The sequence below is a fragment of the Larimichthys crocea genome, chromosome XII (assembly GCF_000972845.2).
Source record: "Larimichthys crocea isolate SSNF chromosome XII, L_crocea_2.0, whole genome shotgun sequence".
Lineage (NCBI taxonomy): Eukaryota > Metazoa > Chordata > Actinopteri > Sciaenidae > Larimichthys > Larimichthys crocea.
In genome coordinates this window covers 23,516,503-23,536,240 of record NC_040022.1, presented here as the reverse complement: position 1 = coordinate 23,536,240, position 19,738 = coordinate 23,516,503, and the positions used below count along the sequence as shown (strand labels likewise).

At 44.7% G+C, this 19,738-nt stretch overlaps 1 protein-coding gene across 3 annotated transcripts; it reads left to right on the top strand.

Moving 5' to 3' along the window:
• Positions 1–486: 486 nt before the first annotated feature.
• Positions 487–19,439, top strand: pdgfab (platelet-derived growth factor alpha polypeptide b). 3 transcript variants are annotated; one of them, XR_797188.3, is made up of 7 exons: positions 499–1,154; positions 2,400–2,496; positions 7,043–7,177; positions 8,416–8,606; positions 16,992–17,118; positions 17,701–17,825; positions 18,432–19,439. XR_797188.3 is itself a non-coding variant. In XM_010739400.3 (6 exons), exons 1-6 carry the CDS (start codon positions 1,092–1,094, stop codon positions 18,443–18,445), a joined length of 627 nt encoding a protein of 208 aa, XP_010737702.1. In that variant the 5' UTR covers positions 508–1,091; the 3' UTR covers positions 18,446–19,439. The 3 variants fall into 3 exon arrangements, 1 of the variants encoding a protein (XP_010737702.1); XR_003463365.1 differs by lacking the exon at positions 7,043–7,177 and having other exon boundaries at positions 487–1,154; XM_010739400.3 differs by lacking the exon at positions 17,701–17,825 and having other exon boundaries at positions 508–1,154.
• Positions 19,440–19,738: the final 299 nt, after the last annotated feature.

The window sequence follows — 19,738 nt, the reverse complement described above, 5'->3', positions numbered from 1 at the left end:
TGTGTTAATATGTCATCATCGTGAGGCATCATGAATCACCACCAACATCACTACCATGATAGTGATCATGATTTTGTCCATATTTGATTACACCACGAAACATCTGGGGTGATGTGATGCACATTTTAATTATTGACCTCCTCTGTCACTATGTTGTCATTCATTCACTACCCTAATTGTTAATAAGGAATGAGGACTCAGCATCTTCATCCTTTTTTGTCTGTTTGTCAACTGGTCCTTTTTTTTGCATCCTTTCCAGTCAGCGATAATCAATATCGATTACAGCAGCCTGAATGTCTGAATGGGCTCTGTGCTGAATGGCACATACAGACACCCTCACACACACACACACACACACACACACACACACTGAGGGGGATGGGGACATGCTCTTGAGTCTTAAGTCATCCAACCAGCCAACCAGCTCCCCTCACTGAATAGATGCACGATCACCGAAACGCGAGGGGAGGCGCAACGGGCACGGAGCTGCTGGCTCTATATCCAGCGGCTCAGAGGCGCTCTGACTCCATTCACTCCAGAGTCCTACACAGCCAAGGACCTGTGCAGACTGCTGCAAGACAGGCTGTGGATAGCACGACACGGACAACTTTCTCCTTTGTGATTTTCTGTGAGGATCTTCTTCGTTTGGATTATTTTCTTGTAGGACTATTAAATACTATCATAGAAAAACAGTCTAATTCTAACATATATTAAGACATATCAGAAGACTTGGTTGAAGTTTGAAGCCTATTTGTTAGAGGGTGAAGGACAAGTGCAATGCGCGTCGGACTTGTCTCTTGGGATTGTCCCACTTGCGCCTGAGGAGCTATGTCGAACTGCCACACAGAGCTTGTTTAAGAGGACGCAGTCCAATGTGAATAACTAGAATCAACTTCCAGCCTCTTCAGCTTTTTTCAGCAGTTACAAGCAAGTGCAGCACGGAGTCTGACAGAGCCCGCTGAGCAGCTCTGACACCACGGTTTCTCTCCCCGAGGGGATGGTTGTGGATCCTGTGGGGCCAGGAGCGATTCTGCGGCTCCTACAGAATAACACATTTTTCTTGTACGGGGTTAAATCTAAATTAAAGGGAGATGAGAGCCGCACTTTGTTACTTCCTGCTGTGGACGACGTACCTGCTGCTGGCCACCTCTGAGGTAAAGTTATCAGGATTGCGCACAGCCAGATAGGGCATGAGTCTGGACAGACTGTGTCCCCTCTGGTTCCATGTCACACGCAGTGGTGCGGGGTTTTATTCCTGTGAGGGTGCAAAGTTCCCACAGAGCGCGCATTTCTCTTAACATCTACACCCCACACCACAACTTGATGCTCAGAGAAAACTACAGAGCACTCCAGGTTTTGATTTAAAGCTTGTAATCAGAGTAGAAGATAAGATTATGAGCACATAAGCCTACATAATTAAAAGCATTTTTCCATTTGAATGAACCGATGAGTGTCGAGAAAATAAATAAATAATAAGGGTACTGTAGACTAGGAGGCTATTTTAAGAACAGTGTGAATATGTGACTGTATTTTTCGAGAATGAACAAACAGCATACCAGCTCCAGTTGATGGCCAGTGACTATGCATTTTTGAGAACCAACATCGCGTCTGCACTTGGAAGCATATCGCAGTTATTTTTGGCTTTTGTGCCAAATTTGTTTGTAGCCTGAGCCAACTGGGCAAACGTTTTGGTTGGGCTAAGCGCTTTCATGGGAACCGCTCCGGGCGATATAAATAGCCACTGTTCCTGTAAGGCTGCGTGGTTTGCTCAACTTGAGGTACTTGGAAGACCGCAACAAGTGCAAAGTGTGACGAGATGCCGTTCACACGGACTGATTCGTAGTAGGGCTCCAAATTCCTCCAGAAAACAGACTTAATCTTCTTTGTGTGTTAGTAAAAAAAAAATAATAATAATTTGTTTGGGGGGGTCATTTGGGATCTTTTTCTTAATTGGGCACCAAATTAACACTCAAAGTATTACTTATACCAAGAGCATTTCATTTTAATGATGTCAGTGGAAGTCTTTTTTTAAAAATAGATACTTTACAGGGAAATAGCTCTGACTTTGGAATTATCCGGATGCCAAACTCATCAGACGATCCTAATAAAAATGTCTGGTATATTATCCCCCGGGCATGCAGCTTTGCTCCTTTGCGAAGCACAGCCTGCTTAAATTGCATCATTTCTCAAGGGGATTCTGCACCACTTTCTCTCATGCGTGAGTGAAACGTATGGCAAAGGGGGGGTAGATCTGAGAGCTGTAGTTGGCACATAGTTGCAAAATTGATCTTCCTGTCCGTTTATTTATAGACAAACATTGAGACAAATGTTTTACCACTGACCGGATTCATCTCTAACCCTCGTCTCTTGTTTGATTTCTTTGCCCCCCCTCCCCAAAGGAAGTGGAGTTTCCCCAGGAGCTGATAGACAGACTGTCCCACAGTGAAATCCACAGCATCAGCGACCTCCAGCGGCTACTGGACATTGACTCCGTAGGTAAATTCTGCCTCTTGATACTTTCATGAACAAACCTGAGTTACTTATTTAATCCTTATTCACTCGATGTTGTTCACATATGTGAGTCTGCTGCTGTTGATGTAACAACACGTAGTAAAAAGGTGGTACCTAAAAATGGCTGCACCATGATTACATCAGCAGCATGCCTCTATTAACTGTAAAATGATGCTCCATTGTAGAAGCATATTTAAAGATGGGCATCTAGGCACTCAGTTTAGAGACTTTTTTATGTATTTTTGCATGTCATGGTTTCAGCATCAAACCAAATAACTATTGCACACATTAATCTGAAGGTCGTATCTAAAATAATCATGACTGGGAAGCCTTCGGCCCTTGTGGTCCTTGCAGTATGTTCAGTGCTTTTGCTAAATGGATAGGTGAATTCTGCGTAATAATTAACAACAAAAACCACTGACAGTATGCTGCCATCATTCATGGATCCCCTAGTGCTGAATAGATTAAATAGGCTCATGTTTGATTAAATAAGATGTGGAGACTTTGCCAGTTCTGCTGGTGTAGTGGATTTAGTGAAAAAACATTAATACCAGCTGGAAATGAGTAAAGCTCCGGAAATCAAGCTCCAAAGACATGCCCACGAATACAGCACTGTATGGTCGCTGCCAAGTACAGCCCTAGTGTGCGTGATAACGCTGTAACCATGATAGGTGCATTTACTGTACACATGCGACAAAGATGGACTTTCATTGGCAGTCTTTCATTTGTGCATATTCTTTCAGCTGCTGCAATAAACTGGCTTTATACCAGACTGCCACATATGTTGTCCTGTAAACAGAGACAGCGGCTCACAGGTCAGACGGGTTTTCTTCAGCTTCAGGTTCTTGAAGGTGCTGCTTCTTCTGAGCTGGGGGACTGGTCTGTCTCAGACTGTCTCAGATTAAGTTACAGGGGTGCGCTGGAAGAAGCTGTTTGCCTTCACCCAAGCTTCTATTTACACAGGCTCCAGCCATATATCAAATTGAGGGCTCTCCCCTAAAGATTTGTTGATGGAAATAGGTAATTACTAAATTTACTTTAACAGTCTCAAATGATCTAAGTTACCTCATTGGTCATAGCTCATTAGTAACCTCAAAACTTATATTCAGCAAAGCGACATAAGGACTGGTCTTTCACTCAAGTCTCAAATATATATAACCACACAATTGCTTTTCTGAGTTACGTATCAATTATAGCCTCGCATCATTAGTGTGTTTAATTTATTAATTCAGAATCAAACCAACCTGTGCTCCACAACAGTGATCACCCAACTTCACTCCAAGCCGAGAATAGATCTCCGGAGTGCCTCTAGCATGAGAAGAGGTGTTTATAATTGAATTAACATGTCTTTCTTCAAACAGAGGAATGTTTTGCAGGGTAACAGTAGTAGGCTGATTATTATTACGAGGACATAAATCTGTCTGAGGGCCAGCTTGGCGGCCCAAGCCAGCCCATTAAAAGACCTTTGACGCCAGCCTCAGGGGTATTTTCAGAGCTTTTGTTGCAGATGGGCAGGACAGTAAAGCTACCAGTATAGGCTGAACTGTACGTGGCATAGCATGCCAACCAGGAAAGGAGAAAGGAAAAGTTAATATGAGATGTTTGTTTAAACTTGTACACATTGGCACCTGTAATATCTAAAAAGGAATCATATTATTGTTTTGAAGGGTACATCTAGGAAATCTTTGATTATTTTGTTTTAGCCCTTTATTTATCTAGACAGAGATTATTTTTGTGGTGTTGTTTTACCCCCGTGTAGCACTTGGTTGTCAGTATCTGAGATCTCTATCACTGGAAGGATGACTTTATAATTCAGCTTGTAAGGACGTATCCGTCAGGATCACTGGGAAGGCCTGCAGGGCTTATCTAGTGGCTGTGTGTTTCATTTAGTGCTGCTTTGCGCAGTGTAGGCTTGCATTTGTTTTTGTGTGCCTATGTGCACATGTGCTGCGAGGATGGTGTCTTCAGCTCTGACTGACAGATGAGATGACACCACTGAAGTCTGCAGATGGGTGTCTGGCCCCTGAGGTGCTCCTCTCCTGGCTTTTCCTCTTCTCCTTCCTTAGGCGGCCCCCCAGCCTGCCTGCTCTTATCTCTCTCAGTGAAGGACTTTGACAGAAAAGGGAACCTGACTCTTGGTATGGGGCAGAGGTGGAAGAGGGAACAGAAGGATTCTGGAGGTTGTGTTCCTGCTACACTTCACTCAGAAATGCCGCAAGTTGTTGTGCAATATGCTTTGTTTCTTACAAGCTGGCAATGTGTTTACCTCTGGTACAGTTTCCAAGACGTCCTATGAACCTGCAATGCCTCAAAAACATAGTTATTGTGCTTCCTACCTGCTTTTGCCCATATGACCTAAACTAACACTTTGTCAACTCAGCTGTGTAGCTGTTGACAACAAAGAAACAAGGAGGAGGGACAGAGAGAGAGAATTATGGAGGCACTTATTACAAGAAGTCAACAACATGTTGGCTATTTGTACAAGTAGAGGGAGAAAGAAAGGGAGGAGGAGGAGTAAAGGGAGGGAGCCGAGGCCCTCAGCTAATGGGGGGAGTAATTTGCGAGTCATGAAAGCCTGATTCATGGCGAGAGACTGTCTCCTGTCCTCTTTTCTCTTGTCTCAGTTTGACAACGCTCCGGGTGTGTTATTACTTCTTAGTCACCTGGAACCAACAGAGGAGCAAACCCCCTCACTCTAGTTTTCCACGGTCTCCACCTTTCTCTTGAACCCTGCTGACTTACCTCATTTTTTCCTGCATCTACCTGCCTGATCACTCTGATTGCCTTCTTTCCCTATTTTCCTCGTTCGTCCTTTGAGTGTAAAGAAAAAAACCCAACAGAAAGGTCCTTTTATTGTGCTGAAAAGAGGACCCTGCAGTCTATAAAGGACTTCTTTATGTCCTCTCTCCCTTTCTCCTGTCAGCTTTGACACAAACTGTCTCTGGGTGGTCACTGGTGTGACGCCCTCCCTTATTCCCGTCCTCTTCTGACAGGGGGAGATGAAGAGACGGATAGGTATGGTCGAGTGAGAGGAGACACAGTGGGAGTTCTGTCCATGACCTACACTTGTTAAAAGGTTGCGAGGTTGCAAAATCAGCCAGCTGTCACAATGAGTCCACCTGACAGTGCAAACAGTGTAGGTGTGTGTTCCCACCTATATGTCATACACTGGGGAGTGTGTGCGTCTCTGTATGTGTGTATAGTGGCCTGGCGGACAGCTCAACCCTTTGCTTAACTCCAGACCTCAGCAACACTTCCTTTCTGTGGACCTTTGGCTCTGGGTCACTGGCTGTCTGACTGACTGCATGACAGGTTAGAAGGAAATTCCCTCCACTCTCACTAAGGGGTAGACCTGCGAAAAGAAGGCATCCAAAAGTAAATAAACAACCAATCCCAGAGGTGAACCATGTATAGGCAGAGGAAATCCTTTCAGATGACTCTGGTCAGAGCACAAAAGAAGCTGGATGAATGGAATGTGTAGCCTGTGGCTAAGCTTTGTTGTGCTGGTGTACATTGGGTTTTAGCATGTTATGGCGGATAATGAGAGGAGCTGTGAATCGTGTGTTTATGTTAAGTGCACAGGTGTAGGATTGTATAGCCAGGTGGGTGCTGTACCTACAGACAGGTAGACCCACCCAGTCTAGAGGGCAGTGTCCTGCATACAAGCTTTATCGTTTTATTGCTGCTGTGGCACTCTTCTGTAATCCACCCCATATTCTGGGTGGGGACCAAAACAAGCCAGCTTTATCAGATGACCATGACTCTGAACAAGCTGAGCTGGCTATATTAGACTGGAGTTTGGGGAGCTTTAAGAAGCTACCGCTGCAGCATAACTAAACGTGTACTTTTCCAAGCCACCGAATGATTGAAAAAGCAAACATTTTCAGGTAAATGAGAGACACAAAACCACTAATTAGGTGCAGGGATAATGGCAGCTGAGTACTGCCTGTCAAATGACCACTTTAGTCCCATGCGTGTCTGTGAAAACTGGTTGTTTTTGAAGGATCATGCTGACTCACCTGCATCTGGTTACTTTATTACTTTGCTGGGAAAGTTCAGCCAAATGAGTGTGTGAGGCTGACACATACAGCTTGCAATTACACAGAGCTCTGTGTAAAACTGTGTCTCCTGCCCGTACCCTGTGTACTGTGAACTGTTTACCTCAGTTTGTGTCATCATCATCAGCAGTCACCCTTTTCCTGCCCCAGCCAGCCAACACATGGAAGGGAACCCTAAGCCCTTTGGGGAATCAAAGCATGTGTTACATACAGCACATGAACCAATTGGAAGTTAGCATCTCATTATGGTCGTGTGACTAACCAACACATTGTTTGTTGTGGAAGGGGTATATCAAACAGTAGCGGATCACATGCAGCCTTCTGGTGAGGCCTAGCAAGCTACCCACAACAGTCATTCAACGCTGTTAAAGCTGCAGCAGTGGTTAAGAGACTTATAGTTGGTTTATTGGTTGAATAAGCTCTTTGTCTTTGTGTTTTCTGTTATTAATATGGCTGGCTTCTGTTTTGACGAGGTACGGGAAACGATGTTATCGAGGAGCCCAAGCACCACAAGCACCATAATCACCATAAGAACTACTCCCGTCATCCTGGTTACTACAATGACCTGAAGAGCTCCCAGCTCCACAGCCGACGCAAGAGGAGCATCGGTAAGACTGAATGAATGCTATATCCTTCACTGTGCAGCTCAGAGGTTGCATCATAATTACTGGCAATGTACACATCACAATTTGGCACAACCTACTGCAGTGTCATAATGCCCTAAAAATAACCTCTATCTTAAATGGTTCCCAGGAGATGAAACCGATCACTTTACACTAATTTCAAATAAAGCTAATAGTTAGTGGCTTTTATACTGCTTTTTGTGGATAAAAGGAACCCTAATGAAGACATCTACCCAGTATTTATGGCAATCAAGGAATCATGAGAAACAAGACTGGTGTGTGAGGTTGACGGGGACGTCTGACATGAAGCCTTTTAATTGGCCAGAGGCTTGCAGATCTAAGACACACGCGTCAGGAGAGAAATATATCCTTGAGCGTGGAAATTCCAGGCATTCAGGGCTCAAGTTGCAGCTCGCCTGGGCTCTCAGTCAGATTTCTTCATAAAACGCCACGCGGTACGATATCTGATCGAGGCATGGAGAATACCATGTAGTGTGCGATGTGTGTATGTGTGTTAAGACTGGCTGCATGTTCTTCACATCTCTCCCAGCAGCGGCGTGTTAAAGCAACGCAGGATGAAGTGGCTTGTCGTATTTCATGTATGTGCACTGTATCATAAGTGTATGATACAGTATACCATTTTGGCAGCTGTCCACAAAAGCCCTCACGTTCTGTACATGATGCACATATCATCTTTACGACATAATGGTATCTTACTTTACACTCTCTGTCACATCTTAAAGGTTTGAGTGCCTGTCAGAGCATTAAATCTGAAATGAATGCTTACTGCCTTCCTCTTTTCACATTGGCCAATGGGGTCAAAGGCCATTATTAGATTTCCCACTGGCGGACATAAAGGTTTTCTTGCCTAGTCACGCTGCATTAAACCCAGTAAGGGCTCTGAACAAAGGAGCAGTCTCTTTCTGTCTCCCCGGCTTGATCCCAAAGTGCTTTAGCTGATATGAGATCAGCTTTTTGGATACCTTGTCTTCTTAACAGTCTTAAAGCAGGTTGGGTGTGATCTGAGGTAAGACGAACAGCTCTAACATCAAGTGAGTCATCAAATAACGAGGAGTGGAGGAATGCGCGAAGCAGCTGGAAGTGTAAAAGGACGGATTACAACGATACATCAGCACGAGCTCGCATTTGGAAAATGTGTCACTGAACACATGCAGACACAAACGCATTAACACGACTCCTCCCTCTCCCTGTCATTCTTTCAGTAGAGGAGGCGGTCCCGGCGGTGTGTAAGACGCGGACGGTGATCTACGAGATCCCCAGGAGCCAGGTGGATCCCACGTCTGCCAACTTCCTGATATGGCCGCCCTGTGTGGAGGTGAAGCGCTGCACAGGCTGTTGCAACACAAGCAACATGCGCTGTCACCCTTCCCGCAAGCACCATCGCACCGTTAAGGTAAGACACACACAATCCTAAAGATTGATTCACAATCACTTTGATTCATTGCTGAATTTTATTACTGAATCATTACTGAGTCATAGTTACCTAATTTATTCCACAAACACACCCACTTGCACACACAAATCTTCACCACTTTCCCTCTCAGCAGGTAAGTAAAGTAAGACAAGGTTGGGTCAACCTGCTTTTTCCTCTACAGCTCCTCTTCACTTCAAGCTACCCCTCTCCTCTGATCCTCCTTGGCCAGTACCCAGATAGTGGCCACCTTACCTCTGTAGCCCCCTCCCCTCTCTCCTTCCGTTACAGCCAATCACCACCCTCTCTCCTCATCACTCTATCCCATGTTGGGCAAGGTGCCAGGGCAGCTATGCCAGGACAGCAGGAGGGAGGAAGAGAAGGAGAGAGAGGACAGGGAGGGAGGGTTGTTGGCACCTTCGATCAGGACATCTGTTGAAGGGTTGACCAGAGAGGGATGCTCCTGCCAGACATAAGACAGGCAGAGAGAGGGAAAGAGGGACAAACAGTCTCCTGCACCTTGAGAATGCCTTGAGTGTCATCGGCTACTGCACAATCATTCCTCCACTGTTTGTTTGGCCCTTAGTCTTTTCTGGAAGCAGAGAGACAGGAGGAGACAAGGTGACAAAAAGAGAGGGATTGAATGGGGGTTGCACTGTTCTCAGAGGCTTGTTGGCATCGATAGCTTGAAAACACGTCCTTCTGTTCAGGATCAGAGGAGACACCATGGCTGGAGCTGAGTCGTATTTCTGCTGTATTTACACTACAGACTGTTAGCTGGTGCATGGCTCTGTTTGGAGGTATGGGAGTTATGTGCTCTGTTCTGTAAGAGTAAGAGACAACCGGGGGATAAACAGGATAGCCTGGAACACTCTTGACTGTGTTTGTGTTTCTCTTTGAGTCTATCTCTGGGTTCTGTTGTCTCTTCTCTTTAATCATTGTGGTCTTTCCCAGCAATAGGCAAATGGACATTGTTTTTTCTCCTGCTCCTCATGCAGGGTTTCAAAGGTGCCCCCTGGATAGACTAGCACAGTAAAACACCAACCCATCTTTTGCTGCCCCCACACTGGCACAGGTCAGGGAGATTTCAGTACAGGTAGGAGGACGTTCTCTTTCACGTCCTCTTTTAGTTGCTGAGTGGGGACTGTAAAGCCGTGCTCACAAGACCAATATTGTAGAGCACAGGGTCTGCATCCAGGACATGAGGTTTATGGTCAGAAATGCTGACTCATATTGCGGTAAGAGAGTCAAGCTCTGATATACAGGACAACCCTATGTGTCTGTCTGTCTGTCTGTCTGTCTGTCTGTCTGTCTGTCTGCATGCAAGCTTGTCTGTCTTGTTTGCTAGACAGTCAGTGTCTATCATCCTCAATAGGAGCTCTGTCTGTGATCACAGTGATGAGGATGGATGGAGAGACATTGACAAGGGCAGAAAGACACTTGATTCAGCTATTCCTGGAATGCAGTGATCCATGCGACTCTGTCCGTGTCCCCCTCATCACACCGAGGACAAAATGAGCACACAGACTGGAGAGGGACCTTCAGACGTGGTGGGCAGGGTTTCTCTGGGGGCCATTTTTCCATGTGGTTCAGCCGCGGGCAAGGGGGGCTGAGAGGCGTTGTATCTCTGGAAAGGTCATCTGTCAGGGCTCACTCCGGTCAGGAGACATTCACCACATTGTGTGTGAGAAACATTGTCTCATGCCAAGTTTTTTTTTCTGTCTGTCCTCTCAGCAGTTAGTCTGAATAGGGGTTCAGTTTGTGCTTCTCTCTCCATTTATTAGAAAGCTAAAAATGTTGCCTGTCTACCCTGGGCCTGGCTTGTTTTCCTTCTGCTGGCCAAGGATGGGAAAAGAACACATCCACTGTGTTTCTTTCCATCTCATGCCACTATGCATTTGTCCAAATGCACCTTTATTTATTTATTCCCCCTCTTCTGTCTCTCTCCCTCTTTCCTTCTTTCCTTTTTCATGCTATTGACCCCCACAAAAAAGAGAGAGAGAGAGAGAGCGGGTCTGTGCAGGCCCTGTACTGTACAAGCCTGTCCTGTTCAGTGGCAGGGTAATAATAAAAGACAACTTTAAATAGGATTAGCCTTAGGGGGGTGAATGGCAGATCTCAAAGTCGTTCTCTTTCTTTTTCTTGGTCTCTCTTTCCTACTCCTTTCATTCTTTTGCATTTCTCTTGAACTTTGGCACTTTGGTCCATAACTGTTATAGGTGTATCTTTATTCACATTGTTGTTTTTGAGTTGTCAGCATGCCTTGGCATAGGAATGACACAGTAAAGGAGAGCAGTGTAAAGATAAGAGCCTTGCCAATCATTTCGAGATAGTTCAGTATTCATAAATCGATTAAGTAAGAGAGGCAAACATGGAAAGAGAAACAACGAGAGGCAGGCAGAAAGTGGGGGAAACAGACAGAGGAGAGAGAGGCAAACAAAATTCTTAATGAGTTTTATGTATTCAGACTCTATCATCCCAGCATTCCTTTAACTCCTCCCTCACCCCCAACCCACCTCCTTTTGCACTTTCAATGACACCATATTCACTCCCCCTATCCCAACATCTTGGCTTTCCCCTTTCTTTTCCATCAAGTGATTTCTCCACATTTTGTCTCATTTCTTTTTGGTGTTTATCACAAAGGGCTGGTAGAACATTTTGGCCATTTTGTTAGTGTCTTTGTGTCGTAGTGTTGTGAATCTAGATATGACATGAAATTACATGAAGATGAATGTAAAGGTCAGTATATAACTGATATTTTGATGGCACAAGACAAATTCTGTCAAACCACCTTTGTCTCCTTTGGTTCTTCATCTTTCATCTGCCCTCTCTCATACTTTCTTCTGTCTTTTTTCACCTCCTTCTTCTCATCTGTCTTGTATTCTTTCTGTTCTTCCTCCTCGACAACTTTCTCGCTGTCTGCTGACGTTTGCAGCTGTGTCCAGTTTTTCTGATGGTTTTCTCAGTGCTTTTGGCTCCAAGGCTTGCTAGACGAACTTGGTCATAAAACAACTGGCAGGACTGAAGAGACTACAGTGCACAAGGTGTGTGTGGGATAGAAAGAGAGTTATGTAGTGGTCTCAATGTGTGTGTGTGTGTACTTTTGCATTTTTTTGCACATTAGTCTTTGTCCATATGAATGTGTGTGAGTCCTTGTGAGTGTGTCTCTAAATGCCTCTCTGTTTGTTCTTCCTGTGGGGCTGATTAAACAGCCTATGACACAGGCAAATAATGGAGCTGTCACTCATCCTCTCACTCATTAACTCTTAAAGCTCCTGCAGTACTCTTGGTCTTTAAGTTCATTGTATTCCCCTTTCTCATTCATAAACCTGCATAAGCCGATGCACACACACGTGATATATATGCTTACATTTATGGTAGGCATAAGGTATTAAGGTATAATCTCGGAAATCCAAAAGTTTTCTGCTGCACAAACGTACCCTTTATGGTAAACGAGGACCTCTTCCTGCGTTGAGGACATGTCAGAGAGTACTTCACATTATAGAAAGTGAAAAGAAAAACAGGGAGAAAGCTTAAATGAGCTGTTAATTACACCCTTGAGTCCCACAAAACAAGTGAAGAAATTGCTAAATTACAGTATTTGTACTGCAAATGGTATTTAGATGTTCTAATTTACAAAATTAACCCAATTAACAGGAACAGAAGCACAACTTTATACCTAACCCTTTTCATTGCCATCAGGAGGGGACTTAATCAAATCAGTATGGCATAATTTGCCAAAAAATAAAGTTCAGCTTCTCTCATTTGGTTTGGTTTAGTAGCTGGAAACTTTTGATGGTCCTTGAAGCATATGTACAAGTATTTTGCAGAGGTCAGAGAGGGTCGTCAGCGCACATCTGTGTAAACCCAAGAAGGAGATTGTTTGTGTGCATGTGTATGTGTGTGTGTGTGTGTGTGTGTGTGAGTGTGTGTAAGAGAGAGAGAGAGAGAGAGCGAGAGAGAGAGAGAGAGCGCTCTATGCGATGCAACGTAAACTTCCCCACCGCAGTGCAGGGATATTTGTGTGTAGCGGCAGCAAGAGGAAGACAGGCCACAGAGTAATGAAGTGTTGATGGCTGTTGGATCAAAGTGGAGGCTGATAGAGGCCAGGCGGATTTAGCCACAGTGCTGAGTGTGGGGGTCCACACATCTCCTTGCACAGGCCCTGGCCTCGACCCCATCACACACACTGACAGTTACCTCAGCGACAGTGGGTCAGATCCGGGTGTTGGGGGAAGCAGTAGCTGTATCCCTGTGGTTGTGTGGGACCCTGACTTACAGGGTGTTTCATAAATAAAAAGACAGTGTGACGGTGATACAGTGAGCATGATTTATGATCGTCTGAGGGGTCCTGTGGATTACGTGAGGGAGGGGGCAGATGGGAATGAGGGGCCTCCCTGTTTGAAGTCCCTTGCAGCTGTGAATTATTTTCCCTTTGATTCACTCAGCTCTCCTACTAGATGAAGAAGGGTGAGGGAGTTTGTGTGTGTGTATAAATGTGTGTGTGTTGTACACGACGGGGGTTGTGCGGCAGGTCAGAGACCATGGGAGCGTCCCGACCAAGCCAGAAGCCGGAGAGTTTGGCTACTGCCACACCGGCTGGAATGCATCAGTGTGAGCAGGAAAAGTAGCAGCCGTAGTTTAATCATTATTTTACATTTCTGTATTTTCTTTCACTCCTCCTCTCCTGTCCTCCCTTTTGCACTTCCCCTCTGACTTCATTCCCTGTCCACTTCTCTTCTCTGCTCAGTCCCCCTCAGTCTTGGAGTCTGATTGTCTGTTATATGAAATTGTTGTTCACTCCCTCTACACTCTCTCCTGCAACAGAGCCATCTCCCACTCTCTAATTTTACTCCTCAGTCAGTCTCTGCCATTTACTCTATCTTTTTTTTGCGCTCTCTCATTAAAATCTTATTTACTTTCCACTCTTTTAAGTGTGCAGTAATGTCTTTCTCATCTGCAGTTCTGTGTACTGTAAAGACATGGGAAGGAAAGAAGAAATAAATGGAACGATCACACATCTATGGATTCTTTGATATTTGATAATGCCTGATAGTTTGGCAGGGCTCAACACACGATGTGGTCAGGGGCAGATAGATGTTCACATCTGGAGATATGTGTGTGAAAGAGAGAGAGAGAGAGAGAGAGAAAGGAGGAGAGAGCACTGTGCCATGAAGTGCCTTTTTGGCATCGCAGGCCTGTGAGTGATGTGATAAATGCTCTCCTTGCTTCCTCTCTTCTCCACACATCGCCTGTGATAACCCCTAACACCCCTGAGAGTGTGTGTTGTGTGAGGTTGAAGCAGAGGGCAGCAGCAGGTTGTCTCGGCTGTCTTCGTCTGATGTTCACTTTGTGTCTTCTGTGGTTTTCTCCTTCTGCAGATCATCTTGCCTTTCTTCTGGTTTTCGTTTCTTTGATTTCAGAAAAACAATCAAACAGACAGATGGAGATACCTCCTCCACTTGCTCACAGTTGTAGCATCTCTACAAGAGCTCTTTTTTTCCAGGGGGAAGCTCTGAGTGTCTGCTTTGTCTAATTTCCCTCTTGATAAATGGATTGCCACCCAACTTTCCTTATTCTACCCCTCCATTCTCCAAACATACACACATACATTCTTGTTTATTTTTCCACCGTTCTCTCACTGTTCCAGTTCATGATGGCCCGCGGTGCACATCCACATCCCTGTTGTGTTTTCTTTGGAAGGCTGGAGTAAGACTTTCCCCTCCATCATGCTCTCATCAGTGCTTCTCGCTTAGGGAATTCCCAATTAGTCCGACTGGGACAAACGGCTTCACACGGAGGGCCATAGAGACACTGACAAACCAAGGGGTGCACTTCCCAGAGTCCCCTGCCTCACCCCAACCCTCTGGATCGGATATCATTCCACAGTCGCTCCGGGAACTCTTTCTCAGGGCCCCAGCTTTCTAGGGAGTTTAGAGGGGTTTGATTTATACAAAGACTGGTGGGGCCCCTCGTCGTAGCATGGGGGTCTCTTTCTGATGTATGTTTTATGTGGGAAGTCATTGACTCTTCTGGATCAGAAGCCGGTGTTCTTTGTTCAGAAGTGAAGAAGTGGCTAAAAATGAAAGGACGAGAGAATTAAATGTGAATGAAAAGCGGAAGAATTGTAGGAGACCATTCCTGTTGCGTCAACACTTCCCCATGACACAAGAAACGGGAAACGAAAGAGAGTGTTGACAAAGTGGGCAGGGTATTATAGCACAGATTTACACATTCACAGACAAATATCAAAGTGTAAGAATGTGTGTGCTTTTGTGTGTGTAGTAACTCCTGCAGGGAGTGTTTTTAACCCTGCTGTGTGAGGGGCAAGGAGACAAGCCTACCACTGGGCCTCTCATCAAGGGGGCCCATCGCCTTACACTTCTGTCAATAGCTGTTTGTTTGGCAGGAAGAGTTTGAGTTTGTGTGTGTGTGTGATAGTCATTAGAATCAGTCTCAGTTGTAAGTGTCAGGCTGTCATGGCTGATTCTTTTGGCTTCCCACTGGCTACTTCTCCCAATCAGTTTAGAGATTTCCGTAACCAATAGCAGCAGAGTTGTCTGCAGAGATAGCTGCATCTTTCTCTCTTTCTTTCTCACCCTCCTACCCTCTTTTTCTGTCAGATAATGTAATCAAGTATTGGCAGTGGTTTTCTGGGAAACGCATCTTTCTCTGATACTGTCTGCACTTTTGGTAGATAACAAACCCTTGATAACTTCTCTATCTATCCTTTCAGTGTTAGTGTAATAAATTGCCCCACTAAGTAATCCAGAAACTAAATGTTAATAGGTAACACATGAATGTCATTTTATGCTAGTCATGATCATGGTCAGTCCCTCCTCTCCCTTCCTTAAATAACCCTTTCTGTTCTGCGCTAACCCAGACACCATTGTCTTCTGTTTGCTTACTGCATACCTCCTCTGCTTGCCTACCCTCTTTTCACTCCCTCTCTTCTTTTTCTTCCTCTCCATGGAAAGAAACTGTCGCAAAGGAGCAGCTGGTGAGACTTTGATCCCTGATTTGAATTTTAGCCTCATCAGATGACCCTCCAGCCATTGTTAAAGCACTGACACAAGGCAGCTCCAGCTGTGTGAATGTCAACATCATGCTTTGTTTTTATCAGATAGGAATTGGTATGTTCATTTGTCTGTGTGACTAATTCACCACTGAGAGCCAGCCTTGGCTTCAAGCCATCACAGGATAGAGGAAGAAAGCCTCTCATCAGTTTTGGCCCTCTGTCTGTTTGTGTGTGTGTGTGTGTGTGTGTGTGTGTGTGTGTGTGTGTGTGTGTGTGTGTGTGTGTGTGTGTGTGTGTGTGTGTGTGTGCGAGCCTCATGCTGACTGCAAAACCGTGTTGTTCATAACACCAGAGAGCGCTGGGAGATTGTCGGCCAATATCCTCTCTCGTGCATTGACCAGGAAGATAGGTGAAGCTGGGGATATTGTTTCCATGTGGCCCCCAGGCCCTCAGTGGTGGATGGGGAGGTTACCTGCCCTTGGCACTCAGATCATAGAAGGGAAAAGCATGTAGACACCTCCCCTGAGTTACACAACAAGATCATCATAACCTCCATGCAACCTTCTCTATTCAGCTTTCATCTAAGCTTTAATCAACATAGCCTATTCATACCCCTCTGAGGATTGGTCCTTTTCATTACTAGCTGTTGGGTGGGAAGTGGAGGTCAGCCCTGTTGTGTTAAACTGAGAGGGTGTTAGCTGGACTGAAGGTTAGGAATTTCTTGTGTTTGTTAGATTGCAAGTGCTGCTTTCTGGGGTTCTACTGCTTAGGTTAGACCATGTAAACTATATTTCTTGCATGCACACATTAAGCAACACTTTCCCTAAGCCACGAAGAAGTATTAATGTGGTTTAAAACCAGCCTACATGTTGGAACAAGGCGAAGGAGTTTAGGTGTGTGTCTGTCTGGATGTGGATGCTCCAGGCCTGGAGCAGGGGAGGAGTGGAGGGGGGATCTCCCAGTCTCTCTTCTCCTGCCAGGATAAACGTTCCCTGGGCTTTAGGGTGTATACCACTCCCCCTACCCTCCATCTCCCATTGTTTGAGCTTGCTTTGACAGGGTCATACACTCCATTCAGTATTTACACACCTGATCAACAGCCTATAGAGCTCACAGTGAGCAGAACTCAATGCATCAGCCTCTGAGGAATGCTGCCGTCACACTTTAAAGTGATGGCTGGTGTTTTTTATGAATTGGTTTATGAAAGAGTCATCAGTCACAGCGCTACGCCTCTTGATGTTAGCGGATGGGCAAAGAGTGTGCGCATTCACTGGAGACACGCGCTCAGTGAAAAGTAATGATGTAGGAGCTGGCTCTGTAGCTAACCTTTTGTCTTTTCCTCTCTTCAGGTGGCAAAGGTGGAGTACGTGAGGAGGAAACCCAAGCTGAAAGAGGTCTTTGTGCGGTTAGAAGACCACCTGGAGTGTGTGTGCACATCACAACATCATGTGGTGGAGCACTCAGATGCAGAAACAGGTAAATCTGACCCTCAAAATTATTATACATCATTGTTACATTGTCACAAATAGTGCCTCAGCATTGCCTTTTTGCAGAAAATTTGTTTGATGGCTGAGTCCCGCCTTCATCCCTACGTCATTATGCATCATCATACTTTCCTCCGTCTGTCTAATGGTCTCTCTCTCTGTCTGGCTCTTTGGCTTTGCACTGGATGACCTTTTTCTATGATTGCGCCTAAACAGACAGACACACCTGTAAGGTGGCCTGCTATTGCAAAACTGTGAAGCTTGTCTGTTTGTGCCTTGTTAGGCGAGGATGTGTGTGTGAAAGTGTATGTGAGTCTGTGTGTTAAGGGAGGGTGTCCAAAGGCTGCTTGGCATGACAACAGGTAAATCCACCAGTGCCTTGATCTGAAGCCTTTTTTCTCCGTGTGAGCAGATAAGCACTGTGATATGTGCTGATAAGGCATCTGAAGTATTTATAGTGTGTCATATCTTTGCACTCTCTGCTTCTGTCCCAGGGCTGTTGTGCCTCTTTCTGTGTCGTAAACCCTGCTTCTTGCTTTTAACCCTCCTTCCTATTCCAACTTTGTGTTTTCAGGCCACCGTAGGGCTAAAGGTAAAAAAAGGAAACCTAAAAAGCTAAGGCCCAGCAAGGATTTATTGGCAACATAATAAAGTTGCACTCATTATCCAAAATCCACTGGAGAGCTGTGAAGGGAACAGGTAGGACTTTAGCACCACGGCGTCCTCTCACCTTTATTACTGCACTGGCCCAATCAGGGCTCAAAGAGGGCCTGCCAATCACCATCACCAATCACATCACAGCCAATCAGTGTGAGAAAAGGGAGGGCTAAGGAGTATCATGCTCGTGCCCCAATGCTGCATGCTGATTATGTGGCCTGCTGCGCATGCACACTACATACCGTACATCTGCTTTGTGTCACAGTGTTGTGCTTGTGTGTGGTTGTGTGCACTATTTTGTTGTGGTTTACAGTAAGACATCACCCGCTGTATGTCACTGTTTTTTGTTGTTGTTGTTTTTCTGTCAAAAAAATGTATTGACTATCACAAATGTTTTCTTGTCCACTTCCCCGTCTTTTACACACACAAAATGACAAATATTTTGAGTGGAAGTAATGATGTCTGGAGAATCATAATTCAGAACAATGTGGATCTTGTGTGTGTTGTGTCCGCTTGTTTGAAATGCATGACCAAATTAATGCAATTGGGCACAAAATGCAAAAATCTATTTTTTTTTCATGATGAAAACCATGTGCTGCATTTGTAAAAATGTGATATTAATCTTTGTGTTGTCTCTCTTCTCTTCAGTGGACGTGAGGTGAGACCAATCAGAACAAGGGACTTCAGCGTGGGAGGGGCCTAAATAGAGGATGCCACCAACAGGAGACCTGCTTTGTCCTCTTCCCCACTGCCATGCAACCTTGCTAAAAAAAAACTTTTCTTTAAAGATGAGAGACTGACAAAATAGACAACAGACACAAATAAATAAGATGCCAAAGGTTTTCCCTAAAAACAGTAACCAGTGATGATGACTTCCTCTGTGGTACGCCACCTACCCAGACAACTGAACTCCGCCGCTGATTAAGAAGAGAAGAGAAGGATGCCGTAGAGCTGCAGGAAGAGTTCGAAGGGAGATTATGAAAGGGATTTGTGCTTGACAGTCTGATCAAGACGCACAACAGAAATGGCTGTGAAACAGGCGGATCAAGCTTTCATGGGAATCTGGTGCTCAGGCTCCAAAACAGCGGTGGATGACCTTAAATGACTCTAACATACACAGGAAGGAAGAAAGAGAGATATAGGAAAAACAATGGAAAGAGAGAAAGAGAGAGACAAATGGAGGTTGTTTTTTTTAAAAGACTCTATGGAGTTTCCAACATTTTGAGTTGTTGGATGTTTTCTCTGAGTAAAGAGGAAATCTTCTGTGAGAACCCCTGGTGGTCTGTGACTTTGCCCACTTGCTATGTACAGTTAAATTTGAGAAGGAAGATGCGCCGCTACTTACAAACTATTTATATGTGTGGACGTTTGCTTTCTGTCTCTTCCAGTACAAAAGAAAGAAAGAACAAAAAAGATGTTTTAATGATTTTGGAGTTCTGTGTGGTCAGGTTCTTTGTAACCATCACAATCTCAATGTCATTTTTTTAGTTGATGTTATTCTTGTCATCCATGTTTCTTATTATATTACAGTATATCTGAATGATGTCATGTCTTGTATATGGTTTGGATATATGTGTGCAAGGAGGAGATGTGAGAGTCAGTACAGGAAGATGCTTTATTTTTGTTATGAAATATATTAAGCTTACTTATATCCAAGCAGGAATTATGTTTATTTTTTTGTTGTGGTTGAATGCCTGTTATTATTCCATTGGAAAAGACACAAAAATGTGGGTTGGGGGTGGAAAAGACGAGGGAGAAAAGGCTACCAGTACTTGTTAGCTCATGTGCGTCAGAGCTTTGGTTCAAACATGGCAACTTCATAGTGAGTGTTCATACTGCAGCTTATTCTACAGCCAGGATAAGCACTGCCCAATCCTTTCTGTGAAGTTTCATTTCACACAAATATGCATACATAACACATTAAAGTGAGTTTATACCAATCACACAAATGTTAG